Source organism: Perognathus longimembris, chromosome 5 (assembly GCF_023159225.1).
Source record: "Perognathus longimembris pacificus isolate PPM17 chromosome 5, ASM2315922v1, whole genome shotgun sequence".
Lineage (NCBI taxonomy): Eukaryota > Metazoa > Chordata > Mammalia > Rodentia > Heteromyidae > Perognathus > Perognathus longimembris.
Genome location: NC_063165.1, coordinates 51,705,268 through 51,726,964, shown reverse-complemented (window position 1 = coordinate 51,726,964; position 21,697 = coordinate 51,705,268). Strand labels below are relative to the sequence as shown.

General features: G+C 46.2%; 1 protein-coding gene across 1 annotated transcript; it reads right to left on the bottom strand.

Moving 5' to 3' along the window:
• Window positions 1–5,923: 5,923 nt before the first annotated feature.
• Window positions 5,924–21,055, bottom strand: Nrros (negative regulator of reactive oxygen species). The gene is made up of 3 exons (XM_048346876.1): window positions 20,999–21,055; window positions 9,635–9,755; window positions 5,924–8,045 (listed from the first exon to the last, which is right to left on the bottom strand). The coding sequence occupies exons 2-3, from the start codon at window positions 9,740–9,742 to the stop codon at window positions 6,075–6,077; spliced, it is 2,079 nt and encodes a 692-aa protein (XP_048202833.1). The 5' UTR covers window positions 9,743–9,755; window positions 20,999–21,055; the 3' UTR covers window positions 5,924–6,074.
• Between the last annotated feature and the right edge of the window lie 642 nt (window positions 21,056–21,697).

The window sequence follows — 21,697 nt, the reverse complement described above, 5'->3', positions numbered from 1 at the left end:
AGAGCAACACTTCTAGCTTTCATGAGGGGAGTAGTTTATTAGAGATAAGAGTCTCATGGACTTTCCTGGCCAAGCTAGCTTTGAACCATGATCCTCAGACCTCAGCTTCTTGAGTTGCTAGGATTACAAGTGTGAACCATCAGCACCCAGCTAGGGTTTTAAATGTAATTGTAGTTTGGAAGCTAGTTGTTGGTTTGTTTTTGCTAGTCCTGAGACTTGAACTCCAGGCCTGGGCACTGTGAGATTCTTTTTTTTTTTTTTTTTTGTGCTCAAAGCTAACACTCTACCACTTGAGCCATAGCATCACTTCTGGCTTTTTCTGCTTATGTGGTACTGAGAAATAAGCATCATACCAAAGGGCTGGAGGCATGGCTACTTTAGAATGAGTACCGGACACCAGAGATTTTGGAACAGCTACTAAAGACAACAGTTTGTGGGGCTGGAAATATGGCCTAATGGCAAGAGTGCTTGCCTCAGATACATGAAGCCCTGGGATCGATTCCCCAGTACCACATATATGGAAAACGGCCAGAAGTGGCGCTGTGGCTCAAGTGGCGGAGTGCTAGCCTTGAGCGGGAAGAAGCCAGGGACAGTGCTCAGGCCCTGAGTCCAAGGCCAGGACTGGCCAAAAAAAAAAAAAAAAGACAGTTTGTAAAAAGCCTTTGAAGTGTCATTTGAGGGAGACTGCATCTGGAGTATCGGGTGCATGCATTACATATCCCCCTTAAGTTTGCTCGGAGTTTAGCTCACTTTGTCTACCATTCTTGGTGGTAAGAATTGTGCTTTGCTCTTACAGTCAGCTGATATTCAACAAAGGAGCTAAAGACATACAATGGAATAAACAGAGCCTCTTCAACTACTGGTGCCTGGAAAACTGGGCAGCCATATGCAGAAAACTCAAAGTAGACCCAAGCCAATCACCATGCACCAAGATCAACTCAAAATGGATCAAGGACCTCAATATCAGACCTGAATCCTTGAAACTACTGAAGGACAGAGTAGGAAAGACGCTAGAACTTATAGGCACAGGAAGGAACTTCCTGAATAGAGTCCCAGGGGCACAACAAATAGGGGAGAGACTCGACAAATGGTTCTACAACAAAAATAAAAAGTTTCTGCACAGCTAAGGACATAGCCACCAAAACAGAAAGACAGCCAACCATATGGGAAAGGATCTTTACCAGCACAGCAACAGACAAAGGCCTAATATCTGTCATCTACAGAGAACTCAAAAAACAAAGCCCCTCCAAGCCCAATAAACCAATTTGGAAATGGGCAAAGGAGCTAAAGAGAGACTTCACAAGAGAAGAAATAAAAATGGCAAAGAAACATATGAGGAAATGTTCAACATCCCTGGTAGTAAAGGAAATGCAAATAAAAACAACCCTGAGATACCACCTCACTCCAGGTAGAATGGCCTATACTCTGAACTCAGGCAACAACAAATGCTGGAGGAGGTGCGGAGAAAGAGGAACCCTCCTCCATTGTTGGTGGGAGTGCAAATTAGTACAACCACTTTGGAGAACAGTATGGAGGTTTCTCTAAAAGCTCAACATAGACCTTCCCTATGACCCAGCCATACCACTCCTAGGCTTCTATCCTGAACAGCAGGTCCCAAGATATCAAAAAGACATCTGCACTTCCATGTTTATCGCTGCACAATTCACAATAGCCAAAATATGGAAACAACCCAGATGCCCCTCCACAGATGAATGGATCCAAAATATGGTACCTATACACAACGGAATACTACATAGTGATTAGGAATGGTGAAATATTGTTATTCGCAGGGAAATGGTCAGAACTTGAACAAATAATGTTGAGCGAGACAAGCCTAGAACACAGCAAACAAAGGGGCATGATCTCCCTGATATATGACTGTTAAGAAGGGGTGATGGAGAGACAGTAGAGACCAGGTCTGTGAAACCAAAAACTGCTTGTCAAATGGTATTTCCCACAGGTTTGGGTCAGTGACCCAACATTATGTAACTAAAACCAAACAACTACCCAACATATAAAGGTCAAAAATTGACCTCTCAGTGGAATACAATAGCTCAAAAGCTATGTATGTACGTTCATATAAGACTATTGTCGACATATTGTCTAATATTGACATTACATTTAAAGCCCTAGGCGAATTTTCTTTGGGGTAGGCCATGTGGCAACTGTATATGTTCTTGGTACATTGTGTATTGTATATATGTCTACCTGACCTAGGGAAGGGAAAGAAAAACAGGGTGTAAGATATCAGAAGAAATGTACACACTGCCCTACTATGTAACTGTACCCTTTTTGAACAACACCTTGTCAAAAAATTTGTGTTTAATTAATAAATAAATTACAAAAAAAGAATTGTGCTTTGCCACAGGCCCTAGAATGAATGATTCAGTGTCTCAACAACAGAAATCTCTTGTTATGGCAATTGATATTTAACAGAATCTTTGTTTCCCAAGAAACTGCTTTTACCCAAGTTGAGTTGTACATCTGACAGATTTGAATCAGGTGATTTGTCCCAGAAAGTCTTTTTCTCAGCCAGGTGGCTTCCTTCATTGGTTCCCCAAACACAATGAACTTTAAACATCATAGTGAAAACGTCTACCTTCCTGATTGCTCTGCAAGATGTTGCCTGCTAAGGCATTAAGACATTAAGTGAGATTCCTAAATTTATAAATTACCTTCAAGCCATCGCTGTACCAGTAGGCTGCCCTCCTGGCAGTCAGGTACTGCAGGTGACCTTTTACTCCATTGGGCTTCCTCACCCTGGACCCTCAGAAACCTTCTCCACCTTTGCCATTTAATCAGCAAATGTGCTTCATCCACCACTAGCCACCTAAGGGCCGATAGTTTGACAGACCAGATAAAGATGGGAAGGTCGCTCAAGCTGCTTCATTTTCTTCAGTTTAATGATAACATCTGGACCACAGTTCCCCATGAACTTCAGCAAATTTCCCCAAGAGTTAGTGAAATTATTATAGAAAGCACTTAGCAAGGGCTGGGGAGGTGGCTCAAGAGGTAGAGTGCCAGCCTGGAAACTGAAAGGCCCTGAGTTCAAACCCCAGATGAACCAGAATAAAGTGTGCCTTCAAAAACACACTTAGCACAAAAATAAGTCTGGTAATTGTTGATGAAGGAAAGGGAAGGTAACAGGTTAGGGACGATTATTTTCGTTTGAATACTTTCTTCCCTAGGCCTTCCTCTACTCACGGGGTTATCACCACATCCACACTCTTTTGGAGTTCCTCTGGGCTGAAAACTTCTGTTCTTATTTGAGTAAAATCTGAAAATACTTGTAATATGATGAGTTTTGCATCCATGAGCACCTCCTTCCTCATGTCCACTCATAATCAGTGAGAGAGACAGTCTTCAGGAGTTGGCCTCTTTGCTCTGGCTACTTACTTTTTTTTTTTTTTTTTTTTTTTAGCACACTGTGACTTCCTGATGCAAGTTCTAGGATTTCTCCAGCTCAGGGCTACTGACTGAATAACCACTGACTACATCACACGGGGGCCCAATGGGAACACATTCAAACAAGGACACCTCCATAAGGCCCAAAGGGACGGTTTACAAAGAAGTTAGGAAAAGGCAACCCACAATGGATAACTACTTACGGGAGGCTAGTGACCCAGAAATTTTGCTAATCCCTAAGTCCAAAGAGGAGGGAATGAAGCAAGTGGCTCCTAGACCTCAAGGCAGAAAGCAGAGTACAGAAGGTCACCCTGAGGGGAGGGTGATACCCACTGGAGACAACCCCACACAGAGCCTTTGATTTCCCTTTCCTCCCACACTCTAATCTGCCCAAACAGAATCTTTTCAGCCAAATAGAACTGGAAGACAGAAGGCAAGGGAGCCTGGAGGTCAGCCTTCCAGGATAGCGTAGAGACGTAAGGAGAGTAAATCCGGGGTACAAAGGGAAGTTATCTGGACCATTAAATAATAAAAGCAGGTAATGCATACAGTTAATAGTGATTAAAAAATGGCCAGTGAGTGGATTAAGGATTAGAGTTTATTCAGTTCATCTTAACTTCAGTCCATTAAAAAAAAAAAAAGATGAGGTTGGTAATGTGGCTTAGCAGTAGAGTGCTTGCCTAGATGCACAAGGCTCTGGGTTCGATTCCTCAGCACCACATAAACAGAAAAAGCTGGAAGTGGTGCTGTGGCTCAAGAGGTAGAGTGCTAGCCTTGAGCTAAAAGAAGCCAGGGACAGTGCCCAGGCCCTGAGTCCAAGACCCAGGACCAGGGACTAAGCTTTTGTTTTATGACTGTGTTTTCAAAATCTGAATCAGTAGTTAACCATGTTAACAAAGCAGTCATTGGCTCTGAACATTGTTTTGACTGGTATGTGGCACCTCCCACCCACTGAGGAAGAGCCACTTGTGGGTCCCACTAAGGAACTCTGGCAACAGACTGTGATCCTTTCCTCTCTGGTGCCCCCTGATGGGACTTTATACAGTGCACTGTCTCCTGCAGGTGGAGGCAGGGTGGGCAAAGTATGGCAGAGGTACATAGTTTTCTGGAGAAACTACAGCTCATGACTAGAGTCAGGAACTCACTTGTTGCCAAACACAGTTGCTAATACCTGCAATCCTAGCTATTCAGGCAGGTAAGATCAGAAGGGTCATGTTTGAAGGATGGCCTGGCAAAAAGTCCATGAGACCCCATGTCAGCCAAGAAAAAGCTAAATGTGGTAGTGTGTGCCTGTCATCCCAGATATGTGGCAATTGTAAAAAGGAAGACAGGAGCCCGGGCTGACCCAGGTAAAAATTGAGACCTTATTTGAAAAATAACAGCAGAAAAGGCTAAGGGTATTGCTCAAGTGGTAGAATGCCTGCCTAGAAAGTACATGGCCCTGATTGTAAAGCTCAGAATTGCAGAGAGAGAGAGAGAGAGAGAGAGAGAGAGAGAGAGAGAGACAGAGAGACAGAGAGACAGAGAGACAGAGACAGAGAGACAGAGAGAGACAGAGACAGAGAGACAGAGAGACAGAGAGACAGAGAAAGACAGAGAGAGAGACAGAGAGAGAGAGAGAGACAGAGATTCATCTGCCATGTCCAATCTTCTCACCACATGTAAAGAAACCTAGAAAGTCATTAGGTTGAGACGATAGTGCTGGAATAAGCCAGAAAGGAGAGCCTCAGCCTTCTGAAGTCACAGCTGCCAGTAGGTGCAAGGCTTTGTCTCCATCTGCAACTCTGCCAGGCTGGGCCCTAAGAACAAGAAGGAAGGACAAGAAGCTACCTGAGAGGCTTCAAAGAGCTTGCTGTACTGAGTGCTGGTGGCTCATGCCTGCAATCCTAGCTACTCACAAGGCTAAGATCTGAGGATCATGGTTCAAAGCCAACTCAGACAAGAGTCTGTGAGACCCTTACCACCAATTAACTATCAAAAAGCCTGAAGTGGAGGTACAGCTCAAGTGGTAGAATACTAGTAGCCTTGAACAGAAAAAAAAGCCAAGTGAGAGGTGAGGTGAGATTGCTCTAAGAGAGAGAGAGAGAGAGAGAGAGAGAGAGAGAGAGAGAGAGAGAGAGAGAGAGAGAGAGAATGAGAGAGTGTGTGTGAGAGAATCCCACTAGAAAAAGAATAAACCCAAGCTGCATTTGATTTTGATTTAAAAATATTTATAAGACATATCTTTTATTTTCATAGGATGTCACGTAATAAATATTTTAGCAGGACAATGAGAATGGATAGCTAGGGCTAAGGAAGGACTTGATAAGAATAAGGGATGGAAATGTGAATTTTTAATTTAACACTCAGCTTATCAAACTTGACCTCTGAAGGAGCCAAATGTTGGTGGCTCACTCCAGTAATTCTAGCTACTCAAGAGATTGAGATCTGTGAGACTCCTATCTCCAATAAACCTTCAAAGAGTTGGAAGTAGAGCTCAAATGGTTGAGTGCCAGCCTTGAGCAAACAAATGCTCAGGGACAGCACCCAAGCCCTGGGCTCAAGCCCTAGGATGAACACACACGAAACAAAACAAAAGAAAACTTGCCCCCTGCAGTAGATCTTCAGATCTAGCTGGGAAAGCATCCTTGTATGCACAAAGGAAATAGCTGGCCTTGTCATGTTGTGGGTCAGTATATGGAGGACCAGTGGCAACGGCTTTTGATGACCTGAAGCAGAGGCTTCTTGAAAGTGAGGAAGATGATGGTGCAGGCTACCAGCAGGGTGAGACAACTGGGGAGAATGAGCACAAGGTAGAGCAGGCCCGTGTCCACCTGCTCCCACTTACAGACCTGGGGCCTACCTCCGGGCAGCTCCATCACATGAATGACCTTGGAGGAGAGGTTGCAAGTGACCATAGCCAAGTCAGCAATGGCCTCTAGGTGCTCCAGGGCCCCCCACCCATCCACCCCACAGCAGTCATATGGGTTCTGGCTGAGGTAGACACTCTGCAGACTCCTCAGGAGCTGCTCAGACACAGCCCTCTGGGGAAATGCTGTGAGAGAGTTTCTACGGAGATCCAGAGTCTGTAGAGCAAGGCTGCCCTTGAACTTTGGAAAGCTGGTCAAGGAATTTCCTGACAGATCCAAGTGTTTCAGATTCCTAAACCCAGAGAAGTCCAACTCTTCCACACCAGAACTGAGGCTTGCATTTCTGAGGGACAGGACCTGCAATGTGGGGGCAATATCCCAGAGAGGGGCGATGTTCCCATTCAGAACCCCCCAGTTGTTGGATAGGTCTAGGTGAGTGAGAGAGGTGCCCTGGAAAGGGCAGTCTTGTAGGGCCCTCAGCCCACAGCCCTCCAGAGAGAGACTCTTCAAAGAGATCATATTCCTGAAATCCACACAGCTGGCAGGGCCTGCCTCGTCTAAGGCAGCAGGCTGGGGACACAATGTGATCTGGTTGTGGCTCATGTCAATTGTAGTGATGTCACTAGCATTGGCAAAAAGGCCAGTTGGGACTCCAAGGAGCTGGTTGGAACTAAGATTGAATAAACGGAGGTTCCTCAGGCAGCCACTGAGTCCCGGAGCTAGGTGCAGCTCTGCTAGCTGGTTGTGGCTCAGGTCCAGCTCAGTGAGTGCTTCTGGGGGCTCATGTTCCCGGATGTGGAGCCTCACCAGACAATTCTGGTTGAGGTTTAGGTGGGAGAGGGAAGGTGTTTGCTTTAGGAAGCCATCTGGCAAGTACTGGAATTGGTTCTGGCTCATGTCTAGGATGCGAAGAGCTGACAGGTCTCCAGAGGCAAATTCTTCCCACAGGCTCACTGTGGTGATATTGGTCACATTTCCATCCACAAGGAGGAACTGCGCCACCATCTCCTGTGGCGACGAGGTATTGAACAGGTCCCTGTAGAAGCCCATGTTGTTGTCCCGAAGCAGGAGGGTATGCAACTTATTGCACTGGGGCAGGAGAGGAAAGAACAGTAGCTGGTTGTGAGACAGGTCCAGCAGCTCCAGCTCAAAGGCTGCCTCTTCCCTGGCCGCCAGGAACCACTCCAGGATGTTATAGCTGACGTTAAGGACTTGCAGCTGGGTGAGGCTGAAGTCCACGATGCAGGGCAGGTTGTTATAAGCCAGGTTGAGGTGTTGTAGCTTGGTCAAGCCATCAAAAGCACCACCTTCGATCTCAAAGATGTAGTTCCTCTGCAGATCCAGCTCCTGGAGATACTCCAGGCCCTCAAAGACAGACTCATCAAGCCTCATGAGATTATTCCTGGCCAGGGATAGAAACTGCAGTGAGGAGAGATTGTGGAGCATCTGGGCTGCCATGTCCTCCGTCAGGAAGTTTCCTGACAAGTCCAGCCTCTGCAGTCTGGGCAGGCTGTGCAGAGCAGCTGACATCTCCTTGTAGTTCTTCCACAGGGAGTTGTCCCCCAGGGCCAGGCTGTGCAGGTGACCTTGCTCCTGGAAGGCGTGGCAGCCGATGCGCTCCAGGAGGCAGCTGTGCAGGCTGAGGCTCTCCAGGAGAGGGTAAGGCTGGAGAGAATAATTCCACAGGGTTTTCAGAGGGTTGGCATCCAGGATGAGCATCCTGGTGTGGGACAGGAGGTTGCTGGGCACAGAAGCAAGGTTCTGCCCTTGGCAGTCAGTGACTCCATCCACCTAGTTCCAAAAACATATGGGTCAGTGGGACGGGTTCCATGGAGACAGAGGTCTATACAGAGAAACAGAGTTCATTTATTGGGCTGTCTCTGCAACCACTTGGAATGGCTCTATAAGAGTGTGTGTGTGCGTGTGTGTGTGTGTGTGTGTGTGTGTGTGTGTGTGTGTGTGAATAATGAAGCTTGAATCTGGAGCCTTGAGCTCTTGATCAATTTGTTTGTTGTTGTTGTTTTCACCAGGCTGACACTCTACCATTCCTGTCTCTACCATCTTCCAGTCTTTTGCTGGTAAATTGGAAGTAACAATCTCAGAGACTTCTCCTGTCTTGGTTGGCTTTGAAGATGATCCTCAACTTTCTGAATAGCTAGGATTACAGGGATTACAGATGTGAGCTACCAGTGCCCAGGTAGATTATTGTTAATGATTGTGTTTTTTGTTTTTGTCAGTCCTGGGGCTTAGACTCAGGGCTTGAGCACTGTCCCTGGCTTCTTTTTTGCTCAAGACTAGCAATCTACCGCTTGAGCCACAGCGCCACTTTCAGCTTTTTCTCTTTATGTGGTGCTAAGGAATCGAACCCAGGGCTTCGTGCATGCTAGGCAAGCACTCTACCACTAAGCCACATCCCCAGCCCAATTGTTGTGTTTTTTGATGCTGGGGATTAAACGCAGGAACTCACACTCACTGAGCTCAAGGTCTTTTGCTGAGCTACACCCGGCCCTAGAGCTTATGATTTTTTTTTATTTTTATTTTTTTTGCCAGTCCTGGGCCTTGGACTCAGGGCCTGAGCACTGTCCCTGGCTTCTTCCCGCTCAAGGCTAGCACTCTGACACTTGAGCCACAGCGCCGCTTCTGGCCGTTTTCTGTATATGTGGTGCTGGGGAATCGAACCCAGGGCCTGGTGTATCCGAGGCAGGCACTCTTGCCACTAGGCCATATCCCCAGCCCTAGAGCTTATGATTTTAAAATAGAATCGGAAATGGTCTTTACTTCACCATAAATAGTGTACTAGGAGCTGAGTTTTCCACCTCTCTTAAAATACAGGATAAGTCAGGAGCTGGAAGCTAAGATTTAAGGATTTTGGTTCAAAGAAAGCCTAGGCAGGAAAATTTGTGAGACTCTTTATCTTCAATTAACCAGCAAAAAAAAAAGCTGGACGTGGAGATGTGGCTCAAGTGGTAGAGCAAAACAGCCAAATGAGAGCAAGAGGCCCTGAGTTCAAGTTCTAGTACCATCACAGCCACACACAAAAAGCTGTGTGCAGTGGTACACATCTATCATCCCAGCTACAAGGGAGGCTATAGGTATGAGGATCACCATGAAAGGCTGACTCTTAAAAACAAGAGAAGACCCTATCTGCAAAATAACCTTAAGCAAGGGGTTGAGATGTGGCTCAAGTGGCAGAGCACTTGAATTCAAATGGCAATACCACAAAATCAAAATGCACTGGGTATTCAGGTAGGCAGATACAGAGAGGAAGTCAAACTCATTCACACCCACCCTCCTAGATGGACAATCCATTACCTTTCCAAGTGGACTAAACCTTGGAGGACAGGAGCAACAGAAAAGTCAGGGTCAATGGGGAAACTCACCAACTTGCAGTCCCCTGGCGAAGCAGCTGTGGCTGTCCCACTTCCATTCCTCCATTCCATAGACAGGAAGTGAAGACCTAGGCAGAGCCAAAGGGGCAGCAACTCCATCTCAAGGACAGCACTATGGACAGAGGGCAGGAAAGAAGTGGAAAGACAAGGATATCTCAGTGTGAGGCCTTCACTGGGAAGGAGCCAGTTCCTACTTATGTCTGGCCATAGAGGCCCACAGCTGCATAGAGGTGGCAACCCACAGATTATCTGAATTCCTCAATTTCTTCAACACTTTCACCCTTTCACTGATGGTACCAACAGTAAGAACTCATTTTCATGCCATGCTGAAACTCCAATGACTGAAGCTCAGAGAAGCAAAGGACTGGAGGGACCAGTACTGCAGTCACCTGGAATTCTGTAACACTTTGAAAAGTGTTATGTATGTGTGTATATGTGTATGTTTTGTACCAGTACTGGGGCTAGAACTCAGGGCCTCACTTGGCTTTTTTACCCAAGGCTTGAACCACACTTCTGAACCACCTGAACCACACTTCTACTTCCAGCTTTTTGTTAATTAATTGCAGGTAAGAGTCTCATGAGCTTTTCTGCCCAGATTGGCTTCGAACTGTAATCTTCAGATCTCAGACTCCTAATTAGGATTACAGATGTGAGTCATCAGTGCCCAGCTTAAAAGTTATTTTTTTGGGGGGGAAAGGGGAGCTGTTCTTGGTGCTTGAACTCAGGAACACTGTCCCTGAATCTCTTTGTGCTCAAGGCTAGTGCTCTACCAATTGAGCCACAGCACCACTTCCAGCTTTTTCTGAGTAGTTTATTGGAGATAAGAGTCTCATAAATTTTCCTTCCCAGGCTGGCTTTGAACCAGGATCCTCAAAATCTCAGCCTCCTGAGTAGCTAGGATTACAGGCATGTGCCACAGGCACCCTTCTTTGAAGAGCAAATTTTGATATTTTGCCTGGCCAGGGTAAAAAACTTGAGGAGGCAAAAGAGAAAGCAATGTAACAAAGATTATGAATATGGTGTGGTTACTGACCCTCTTACTTGGCAAGTGCTCACAGGACTACAGCCCTGAAAATTAAAATTAGACACATAACTGGTACTGGTGGCTCACTCCTGTACTCCTACTCAGGAGGCCGAGGCTCACGGTTTGAAGCCAGCCCAGGCAGAAAAGTCCCTGTGAGACTCTTATCTCCAATAAATCACTCAAAAGTGAACGTGGCTCTGTGGCTCAAGTGGTAGAGTGCTAGCCTTGAGCACAAAGAGGCTCAGGGACAGTGCTCAGGCCCTGGGTTCAAGTCCCACAACCAACATCATCAACAACAAAAGTATATACATATAACTGAATTTTAAACTGAGAGGAATTATAAGGGAAACATAATTTCCCCCACTATCTCATTTTTACAGAGAACAGAGACCCAAAGGTAAAATGGCCTCTTCAAGGATAGAGTTTAAAGTTGGGCATGGTGCTTCAGGCCTATAATCCCAGTGACTCAGAAAGCAGAGGTAGGGGAATTGAGACTTCAAGACCTGCCAGGCAATGTTAGCAAGACCATAACTCAAAAAAAAATACAAAGGGTTGGGGGAATGGTTCCAGTGGTAGAAATCTTAGATAGCATGCCTGTGGTTCTGGGTTCAATTCCTATCACAGAAAAAAAAAATCTCTCTCTGCCTGAGCTCCAGAATGAAAACCTGTCATTTCTCTCCTTGTAGGTGCTGCTGTATCCTCTTGTTGTGAGGGTTGTGGCTCCATGTCATCCCATCTAAGCTCTGGACTCCTGAGAGTGGGAGAGAGTGCCTGGCCCAGCATGCCATCTGCCTAGTCCTCCCTGACACCCCTTCCCAGGTGGACCATGGTCCACTCCTCAGTGTCCTCCTTGCCAGCAGCCCCATGAGCCTCCACACCTACTCCATCCCACCCACAGACCTTTCTGCTGATACCTGCAGCTCTTTCTTCATGCTCTCCCTTCAAAGTGAGTTTGCCCATCCTGACAAGGTGATTTGAACTTCCTGGCCAGATATGAATTCTTACTTGTGAAAACAGACTAACAGTATGGTTTAAGTGCTCCAGAAGTGGAGATTGGAGAGTGGCCACAGAAGGCTGGCTCCAGGCATAGGGATGAGACTTTTTCTGAAACAAATTAAGAGCAAAAGGAGTAGGACTATGTTGTAAGTGGTAGAGCCCATACGTAGCAAGCACAAGGCCTTGAGTTCAACCTCCAGTACTAGAGGGAAAAAAATAAAGCTAAGCAAAAGCAGGCAAATCAACCACAGCCTTCAACTCAGGCCAGGTCAGTCCTCCTTAGCTCAGAGACAAGCTCCAAGTCAGAATCATCCGTCCTGGCTTGACACTGGGACTTTGCCCCCACCTCAGGCCCTTCTTCCCTTTCTGCACCTGTGCAGGAATTATCATCTCATGGCCAGTCCAGGGCACAGATGGCAAAAACAAAACCATATGGACTCATGTCCTCCTAACACACACCCACGGCTGGAAACTCTGGGACCACTGCCCACCTTGAGATAAAATAGCCAGCTTTGACAAGTGCCGGACCCCGATGGAACATCCGATACACACTTATATGAAGCCTTGTTCACATTTCACTGGTATCTCCCTCACTTCCTCTCCATCTCCCATCAGGCTGGAGCTGGCACCTGATGCTGTAATTCTGATCTTTCTGGAATAGCCACTCCGTATACTGACATAGGAAATCTAGATGTGCATAGCTATTCAGGAAAACATAACTCTTCTGATTGGAATGCTAGGTCAGCCTGGAGTCACACCCAAGAGTGTCATTTGAGTTTCTGGGTCACCAGGAACTTTCGAGATTTTAAATGCCTTGAGATTTTATTGCCTCCTTCCTCCTAAACTAAGCCAACCAGCTCAGAAAGAAGCTTGCTCTTCCCTCAGGAGTGGAGTGTCCAGAGAAGATGATAGAATTTCAGAGTTTCAATTCTAGGGTCACGACTTGTTTCCTTTGAGTGGTTTATGTAAAATCTTAGAGCTTCATATAATCCTTCCATAAATCAGGAATAATGACAACTAGACAGAGTTTTATGAGAGGCTTGTATTATATAAGCTATGTGAAAGTGCTTTTTAAACTGTGAATAGCTAACAATATCCTAATACTCCATGTGCATGTATAAAATTAGAAGGATGAAACCTGTTAAAAACTGTTAACAAGTGAGAAGGATAAGAAAGACTAATAGAGGGGATAAATTTGATCAAAGTTTATTATGTGTTGGTGGAAATAACACAAAATCCCTTTGTACAATCAATATGTACTAACAAACAAAAAGAGAGAAAACAGGAACTGTGGCTCACACCTGTAATCCTAGCTACTCAAGTGGCTGAGATCTGAGGATCCAAGTTAAAAGCCAGCCCAGGCAGAAAAATCTGAGACACTTATTTCCGGTTAATCTGCAAAAAGCAAGAAGCGGAGGAATGGCTTGAGTGGTAGAGCATCTATCTAGCAAGTTTAAGGCCACCTGTTCAATTCCTTCAATGCACACACACACACACACACACACACACACACACACTTCAAAATAGAAACCATTTATGTTGAGAAACAGACAACCACATAACTGTGGAAAACTTCCTCTGAGTCATGGCACACTAAGGATCCAGGATAAACAGATGGGTACCAAATCTCATGAGTCCCCTGTGTGCACAGGATGGCTTCCTGCTCATCTCTCTAAACTGTTACTACTACAGCACCTTCTACTGGGACAGGACTAGAACCACTTTGCTAAAGGAGCAACTAGCGAGTATTATAAGTATCTTACCACCTAACTGTGAATTTCCTCAAAGTTTTAAAGAAAGTGGCCAGGATAAGAGGTGCTTTGTGGCAGAGTTGAGTATTTATAGCTGATCTAGGGGGGCACTTCCTGAAGCAAATGTCCCCCCCCCCCAGTGGCAATGTGTAAAGGTGACATGAATAAAGATAAACCTTCAACTAGATAGACAGCTCCTGGAGAAAGCAAGTCTGCCTTTGTGCAAATGTAAGATAGCAAACCACACTGCAAATGTAAGAGAGCAAACCCCACTGCAAATGTAAGATGGTGAACCCCACCTGGATCTTGGAAGAAAGGAAGGGCAGCTGATCAGAGACTACAGACTGGGAAATGGAACTCCATTGAGCACTTCAAACCACTTATACTACTGAGAAACATAGAAAAGCCCTAGGTAAGCAGCTTTCATCTCTTTGACTCTTAGCAAAAATTAGCATGACTTCAATCTTCATCAAAGTTCAAACTTAGCATCTTTGGAGTAAGTCCACCTGACATTTTGAGCCTATTTCTGTGCTACAGTAGAGTTAGAGCACCATTGCTTCTCTGTCTCTGGGGCTGAGATCAAGTATAGAAATGAAGAGTACTCTCCTCCCCCACCCCCACGCACACACAGTCCCCTGGTAAAAATACAAGTCCTGAACCCAGGCATGTGAGGACTCCAATACACATACAGGTGAATGACGTCCTGCGAGACATACCATTTGGATACTTCAAGAGTGAGTCTTTGGGGAGAGGGGAGGCAGGGGAAAAATGAGGGAGGGGGGTAACAAGTTGAAAAAGAAATGTACTCACTGCCTTACATATGAAACTGTAACCCCTCTGGTACTTCACTTTGACAATAAAGAAAAAAAAAGGGGTGAGTCTTGAGCCAGCAGTTCATGCCTGTAATCCTAGCTACTCAGGAAGCCGAGGTCTGAGGATTGTGGTTTGGTTTGAAACCAGCCTAGGCGGAAAAGTCCATGATACTCTTATCTCCAATTAACCACCAAAAAGTCAGAAGTGGAGCCTGGAGTGGTAGAAAAGTAGTCTTGAGCAAAGAAAAAGCTCAGGGACAGCACTCAGGCCCTGAGTTCAAGCCCCAGGACTGGCACAAATAAAATAAAATAAAATAAAAATTTGAGAGTGTGTCTCGGCATGAAGAGATTTGTCCCTCTGATATTTACTTTTTCCATGTCTGTATTTTTTCATATTTTAAATTTTGTATTAATTTTAACTGTGTTAAAGCAAGTTCTAAAAGAATGGCACTAATTTGCCATAACTTAAAAATTAAAATATATGTTATAATCATAGCCTAGTCAATATTGCTGAACTAGAGTTTTTTTGGTCAGTCATGGAGCTTGAACACAAAGCCTGAGTGCCATCCCTGAGCTCTTGTACTCAAAGCTAGCACTCTACCACTTTGAGCTACAGCACCACTTCTGGTTTTCTGGTGGTTTATTGGAGATAAGAGTCTCATAGGCTTTCCTGCTAAGATAACTTTGAACTGCAATCCTCATATCTCAGCCTCCTGAGTAGCTAGGATTACAGGTGTGAGCCACTAGCTCCCAGCTAGAATTTTTTTTGTTTTTTTGCCCATCCTGGGGCTTGAACTCAGGGCCTGAGCACTGTCCCTGGCTTCTTTTTGCTCAAGGCTAGCACTCTACCACTTGAGCCACAGCACCACTTCTGACCTTTTCTATATATGTGGTGCTGAAGAATCAAACTCAGGGCTTCATGTATATGAGGCAAGCACTCTTGCCCTGAGGCCACATTCCCAGGCCCCAGCTAGAATTTCTTACAGATACATAAAAATGAAACTATCATGAGTGCTCTTAGAATGATTGTTGGAGCTAGAGGAAAAAAATAACAATGAATAATCAAGTCTCAGAGGTGTCCCATCAGAGCTATCACCTGCTGCTAAAGCAGCTATCTCCCATGCTGTGTTTAGTGCAAGCAGGTAAATACCCTACAGGGATACTATAATGTAATTATACTCTATCACATAGTTGTGCCACAATTAATTTATGTGAGAAAGGACAGCTCTGCTTCAGACAAGTATGCTTTCATTCAGACTGTAACTATCCTTTTGAGAACAGCAGTGTTTCTAAAAGGCCTAGACCTTCTCTCTCCCCACTCCACCCTTTTGGTGGTGAGAACTCTCAGGCCAGAGAGATGGAATAATGTAGACCAGGTGGCTCAGAGGAGGCCACACATTGCTTCTCAGGTTCCCACTCTGAGCCTTACAGATCTGACCCCAGCTTGTGAAAGCTCGCATGGAAATGGCTCAGGCCCTGCCTCACTGTGATTCCAACATTCAATCACCTCCTGCTCAACTTCATTCCTTCAGGGCCACAAATGAGTCAACCCCATTGCCCTATGTGGTGAGGGCCAGCCCAGCAGAACCAACAGAGGTCATTCCTTGGTCCCATTCATTCTATGACCACACACAGGCTGCATGTGGCCATGGACTCGGTCATCAAAAATGTAAATCTGAGCCACTGTTGGTGGCTCACACCTATAATCCTAACTACTCAGGAGGCTGAGATCTGAGGATCACTGTTCCAAGCCAGTCAAGGCAGGAAAGTCTGTGAGACTCTTATGTCCAATTAACCACCATAAAGCCAGAGGTAGAGCTGTGGCACAAGTGCCAGAGTACTAGCCTTAGGCAAAAAAGCTCAGGGACAGTGCTCAGGCCCTGAGTCCAAACCTCAGGACCAGCACTAGAAAAACAAAAACAAGGAAATTTGTTCCCATTGGGAGCTAGCACCTTGCTCTTGTGTGTGTGCTTGTGGCTGGTGGACAGTCTCTGGTGTCACCTCTGTCTATGAGAAACCCACATAATCTCAGGCCCAACCTACAATGCATTGGCCTGGTGGGTCCCTTCACAATGACAAGTTTGTTCCTGGGGCTCATTTCTGAGAAGACGACCACCTGCTATCATCCTTCTTGTTAAGAGGAAGTAGGTAGACCAGGGCAAGAGACCTGGGCCCATGCCTACTTCCTTCACACCAATGGTGGCCTTAGTGACAATAGTACCAGCCTTTTGGATTGCAATGGGTTATGTCAAGACTGAGGGACAAAAAGCACTGTCCAGAGAAGGAAATGTTGTGGACTTCATTTCAAGAACTGGAGGCCAAGGACTCCCACCACCTCCTCCAAGGCCTGCAGCAGTACCCTTCTCTGCTTAGGGGGTGGGCGTGTCCTAGAGAAGGACTAGCTGGTGTTGAAGCAGGATAGAGGAGGACAATGAGGCACAGTAAACAGCAACCAGGAATTCAGAAACAACATATTTAGAAACATGGAAGCACTGTCTTCTTTTCTTTAACCCTTACATTCCTTAAGAAGCTGCAGTATAAATAAAAGAAAAAAGGAAAGAGAAGCTTTCTCCATCTGACCTTGTCTACTGGTCCAAAATAATTGTTGTGCTCTGGCAACTGAAAAAGGATATCATTAAAAAAATGTATCTAGGGCTGGGAACGTGGCTTAGTGATAGAGTGCTTGCCTGGCAGGCATGAAGCCCTGGGTTTGATTCCTCAGCACCACATATACAGAAAATGGCCAGAAGTGGCACTGTGGCTCAAGTGGAAGAGTGCTAGCCTTGAGAGAAAGAAGCCAAGGACAGTGCTCAGGCCCTGAGTTGAGTCCTTAGGACTGGCAATAAAATTGTTTAACTGTATCCTAGAAAAGCAAATACTTGGAAAAATGATTCTTCCTGGCACAAAGTACTTCTGTCAAGGATAAATACCAGTTTAATGGCAGGTTGCATTCTTTCCTGAAAGAGATACCTGAACATAATGGTCAAAGCCTAAAGAGGAGGCTGGGAATATGGCCTAGTGGCAAGAGTGCTTGCCTCGTATACATGAAGCCCTGGGTTCGATTCCCCAGCACCACATATATAGAAAATGGCCAGAAATGGCACTGTGGCTCAAGTGGCAGAGTGCTAGCCTTGAGCAAAAAGAAGCCAGAGATAGTGCTCAGGCCCTGACTGGAGAGAGAGAGAGAGAGAGAGAGAGAGAGAGAGAGAGAGAGAGAGAGAGAGAGAGAGAGAGAGAGAGAGAGAGAGAGAGAGAGAAAGAGCGCTAGCTAAAAGAGTAGCTCAGTCTTAGAGACCCAGATCCTGAGTAATACGAATATAACACCAGTAGTGATTAAGAGCAAAGATAAACCCTTATCTTAGAGACTTTAAGTCAGACACTACCTTTATCATATAGAGCCCTGATGTCAAAGATCAAAGTGTCTCCCTCTGAGCACCCACACTCTGAGAGAGTGGGCCTCTGTTTTTCTGCTTGACTGCTTGCCTGCTTGCTTGCTTACTCAATAAAGCTCCACTACGTTTTCTTACCATTGTGACTAGTCTGGAAATTCTCATTCTGTGATCAAAGTCAAGGATGCTAAGTGGAGAGTTCCTGCTGCCAGAAGGAAACTTCACAAATCCTCACCTGGAATCAGTGACAGAGTCACCAGAAGCTGGTGCTGGGATAGATAAGATGAACTCCTCCCATTCATGTGAGCTGCACAGTGGACCTTTGATACCCAGGGGATGTGAGGTTCCTGATGTCTGCTTGGCTTGGGAGGATGGTATTTGAGGGTGTCTAATAGCTCCAGATTTCTGCCAGGAAGTTGAATGAGTGCTCGCCACAGAGTAAGTGCTAGATGACATGCTTTACATAGAATAATCTTTGAATGGTCCTGGCAAGTCAATATTATAAGCCACATTGTGGACTGAGGCTCACAAAGATGTGGCCACACACTTAGAGAAAGCACAGAGGCAATTCAAACACAAGTTTGTGTGTTCTGCATCAGCTCAGCTCAAGCTCTACACCACAAGCTCCAGCCACCCTGAAATTCTGCCCAGGCTCTGAGGTCAGGCTCCAGAAAACAAACACAAACACACACACACACACACACACACACACACACACACACACACACACACACACACACACACACAGAGAGAGAGAGAGAGAGAGAGAGAGAGAGAGAGAGAGATCACATGGTTTGGTTTTAGCACCTGATTTCATTTGCTCTGAAAATCAATTGGTTTTGCCAACCCACACTAATGTCTCTTTCTGCTGCTAACAACTCCTCAATTCCCCTTTGGGGAAACGACACCCTTCCTTTCTCTTTTCTAATTGTTTTCATTTTGAATTCTGGTAAAATATATATGACATAAATTTATCATCTTAACTACATTTTTAAGTGTGAAGTTCAGGGGTTGGAGGTGTGGCTCAGGTGATAGAGCCCCAACTAGTGAGTGAAAGCATCAGACACCAAATTCAAGTACCCATCTTAGACAAAAAAGATAAAATGTGAAATTCAATGGTGTTAAGTATAGTTCCTACGTAAGAAGCCCAGGTTTTTGTTGTTGTTTTTGGATTTAATCCAATTCCTGCCTCCACTAAACTTGGTGATTGGCTTAAAACACACACATCACAGGAATCAAAGGAGAATCAAAGGACACTTGCAAGAACGAATTCAAAGCACTCATTCTCTTCCTGCTTCAGACACCAAACAATCATGGGTAGACAGCTTTGTGCCAAGTCCAGGACTCAGTGCAGGACTGATATCTGTACAGAAGAGCTGAAGAAATGAGGCAGCTGTCCTGGCAAAGGTTTTCCAAACCTGGATCCAGTCGGCCTGAAGCCTTTCAGTGCCATTCAGTTACTTGAAACAATAAGTGTTTGTGTGGCAGCCATTTGGAGTTGCATTTTCTGTGCTTGCAACTATAATAAATCTAGCCAAGGCTAAGGATGTAGATTCATGGTAGAACACTGACCTAGCATGCACAAGGCCCTGAGTTTCATTTCCAGCAGTGTAAAATTAATCAAATAGCTAATTTTGATCAACTAACTATCCAGCAGACCCCTGAATGCCCGGTTACATTGTTACATAGTTACATGTGAGGTTTTATAAGATCTAAGAATGAGCTTTCAAAATCACTACCTAACCTGTCCCAGAGCCCCCCACAAAAGACACATAAATCTGTTCAGTGGTGAAGCTGAAAGGATTGGTTTGGGGGCAGGGAATTTTTTTTTAATCTACCACAGGCAAAAATAAAAAGATAAAAACTTTGTCATGTACGATGACACATGGATGAGCAGGCATGAAGATAGTTGAAATCATGTTTTAGACAAGCCGTCCTGAAAAAGCCCACCCTCCCCATGTGGGTGGCTGCCACGTGGATCAGAGCACTAAGAGAGCTGCTCAAGCATCCACGCCGTGTTGGGGCACACCTCACAGCCAGAGTCAGCTTTCGATCTGTCCCCGCAGTACATTCTGTCTGAGTCTAGAAGATCCCAGAGCAAGAATCATTTCTCTCACGGACCTCACAGGCACTAGGCACCTGTGCCCTGGGACGGGGACATTCTAAGACATATTTGGACGACTCTGGCTTTGGAGGACAGCCTGAGGACTACAGGGAAAGGTGTTTATAAGGTGTGCATGAAGTTCCTGGACGGCACCCACATGCTGGAAGTACTTTCTCTCTGAAGCCGTTTTTGGTTATGGTTTTAACCTAAAGGCTGGTGGTTTATTGTTGCTATTGTTGTTTTCTGGATCCATATTTTTATAGGAACACTAGGACACCTGTGTGAACCTACTGGGTGAGAGACTGCCAGCAGCCATGCGAGTGTCTGTGCCTTGCTTCTGGTGAGTAAATTGGGGCACAGGAAATTGAGAAGGGCTCCATCAACTCTAAACATTCCCATGGCTTGGACTCCTGATGGTTCTTCTCTCTCCAGGGGAGTCCCCTCACTGGCACCCTCTGGGGTCAGCTAGTCTGGAACCCCATCTTAGGGCCCTGTCTCAGCCTCCTGAATTTCCAGCTGCAGGGACCCGCACGTGGTCACTCCGCTCAGGGGCAACTGGAGCCCACAAGCAGCCCTGAGAGCAGCATTCCCTCCTGCCAGGCTCTGAGCCCTAAAACCCGGTTCCTATGAAGACACTGAGGGCTACATACAGAACCAGACCACAGAAGGGCCAGAGACCAGAATTCAGAAGGGCCTGCCTCTGGTCTCGCTCTATCACTTTCTAGTTGGGGATCTGGGGTCCTGTAACTCTAACCTTCCCAAGACAGGGCTTGCCAGTCTCCTCAGCTTCTCCATGGCCTTGAGCACACATACCAGACAGTTGGACACTACCTGGAATGATCTATTACTATAAATCAGCCTGTGTGAAATGGGGGATTGTTAATCCATGTTGTAAGGCAGGATAGGAGATCTGAACACACAGTACCCAGGGTATTCACCAAGTAGCTTCAGTCTAGCTCAGGGAGAGCTCCTCATGTTCCCACTTTGCAGATGGGAAAACAGGCAGAGGCAAGCATCCATCCCATGACAATTGGGAAGCCCGGGTTGCTCTCCATTCCACCACACACCACCTCTTCCAACTCTGCGTCTGTGCTCCCGAGGGAGGGCTTTCCACCTACACACACACAGCTGTTCCCCTAAACCCAGCCGAGAGGCCTGGAGCTTGGACAGCCACAACTCTGCCTCCCGCCCCCACTCCCCACCCCCAATCCCAGGCACAACTCGCTCAACTGGAGATGCCCTGGGGGTGCCGTGGGGGGTGAGGGCAGGCAATACTCACGGCTCCTGCAGGCCCAGGTGGCTCCACCGGGAGCATGGTCTCCAGGACCCCTGCCTCCTCCTCGACAGCAGCCAGAGCAAGCTGCCTCCTCACTCTGGGGCATCAGATTATTTTAGCACTTTGCGGAAGGAAAGGACGGAAACTGAAGTCACATGGAGAGTGACATGCTCAGCGACTCAGCACAGGGGCTGGCAGGAGCACGCAGCTGCAGCTGGGGTGTCTTAGAGGGAACTGCGACTGGGGAGGGGGTGGCCCATGAGAGGATGGAGAGGGGAGGGTTGGGGTGGAGGTGGCCTAGAAGAGAATGTGGGTTTGGTGACCGAGGCTGGAGGTGGTTGTGGTCATGATCTTCTAGCCATTGCTAAGCAGGCTCCCCTGGATCTCTTACTTTGGCGCTTTTCTGTTTGTTCTTGTAGTTGTTTTTTTTTCTGGGGGGAGGCGAGGTATGGAGTCCTGGCCCATGAATCTGGAGCACCAAGCTGGAGCAGACTCTTTAGGAAAGGGCAGCACACAGGATTTTCAAGGGGGAGTCCACAGGCTGGAAGGATCATCCACTCACTAGTGTTTCTGTCCACACAGCTAGATCTTATCTTGTCCTATGGGCCCAGCACTGGCTTACAACCAAGGACAAAAATGGAGGGATAAAGGGTGAACAAATGCAGCAGTGGTACTCACTAGACACTATGTTGAAAACCAAGC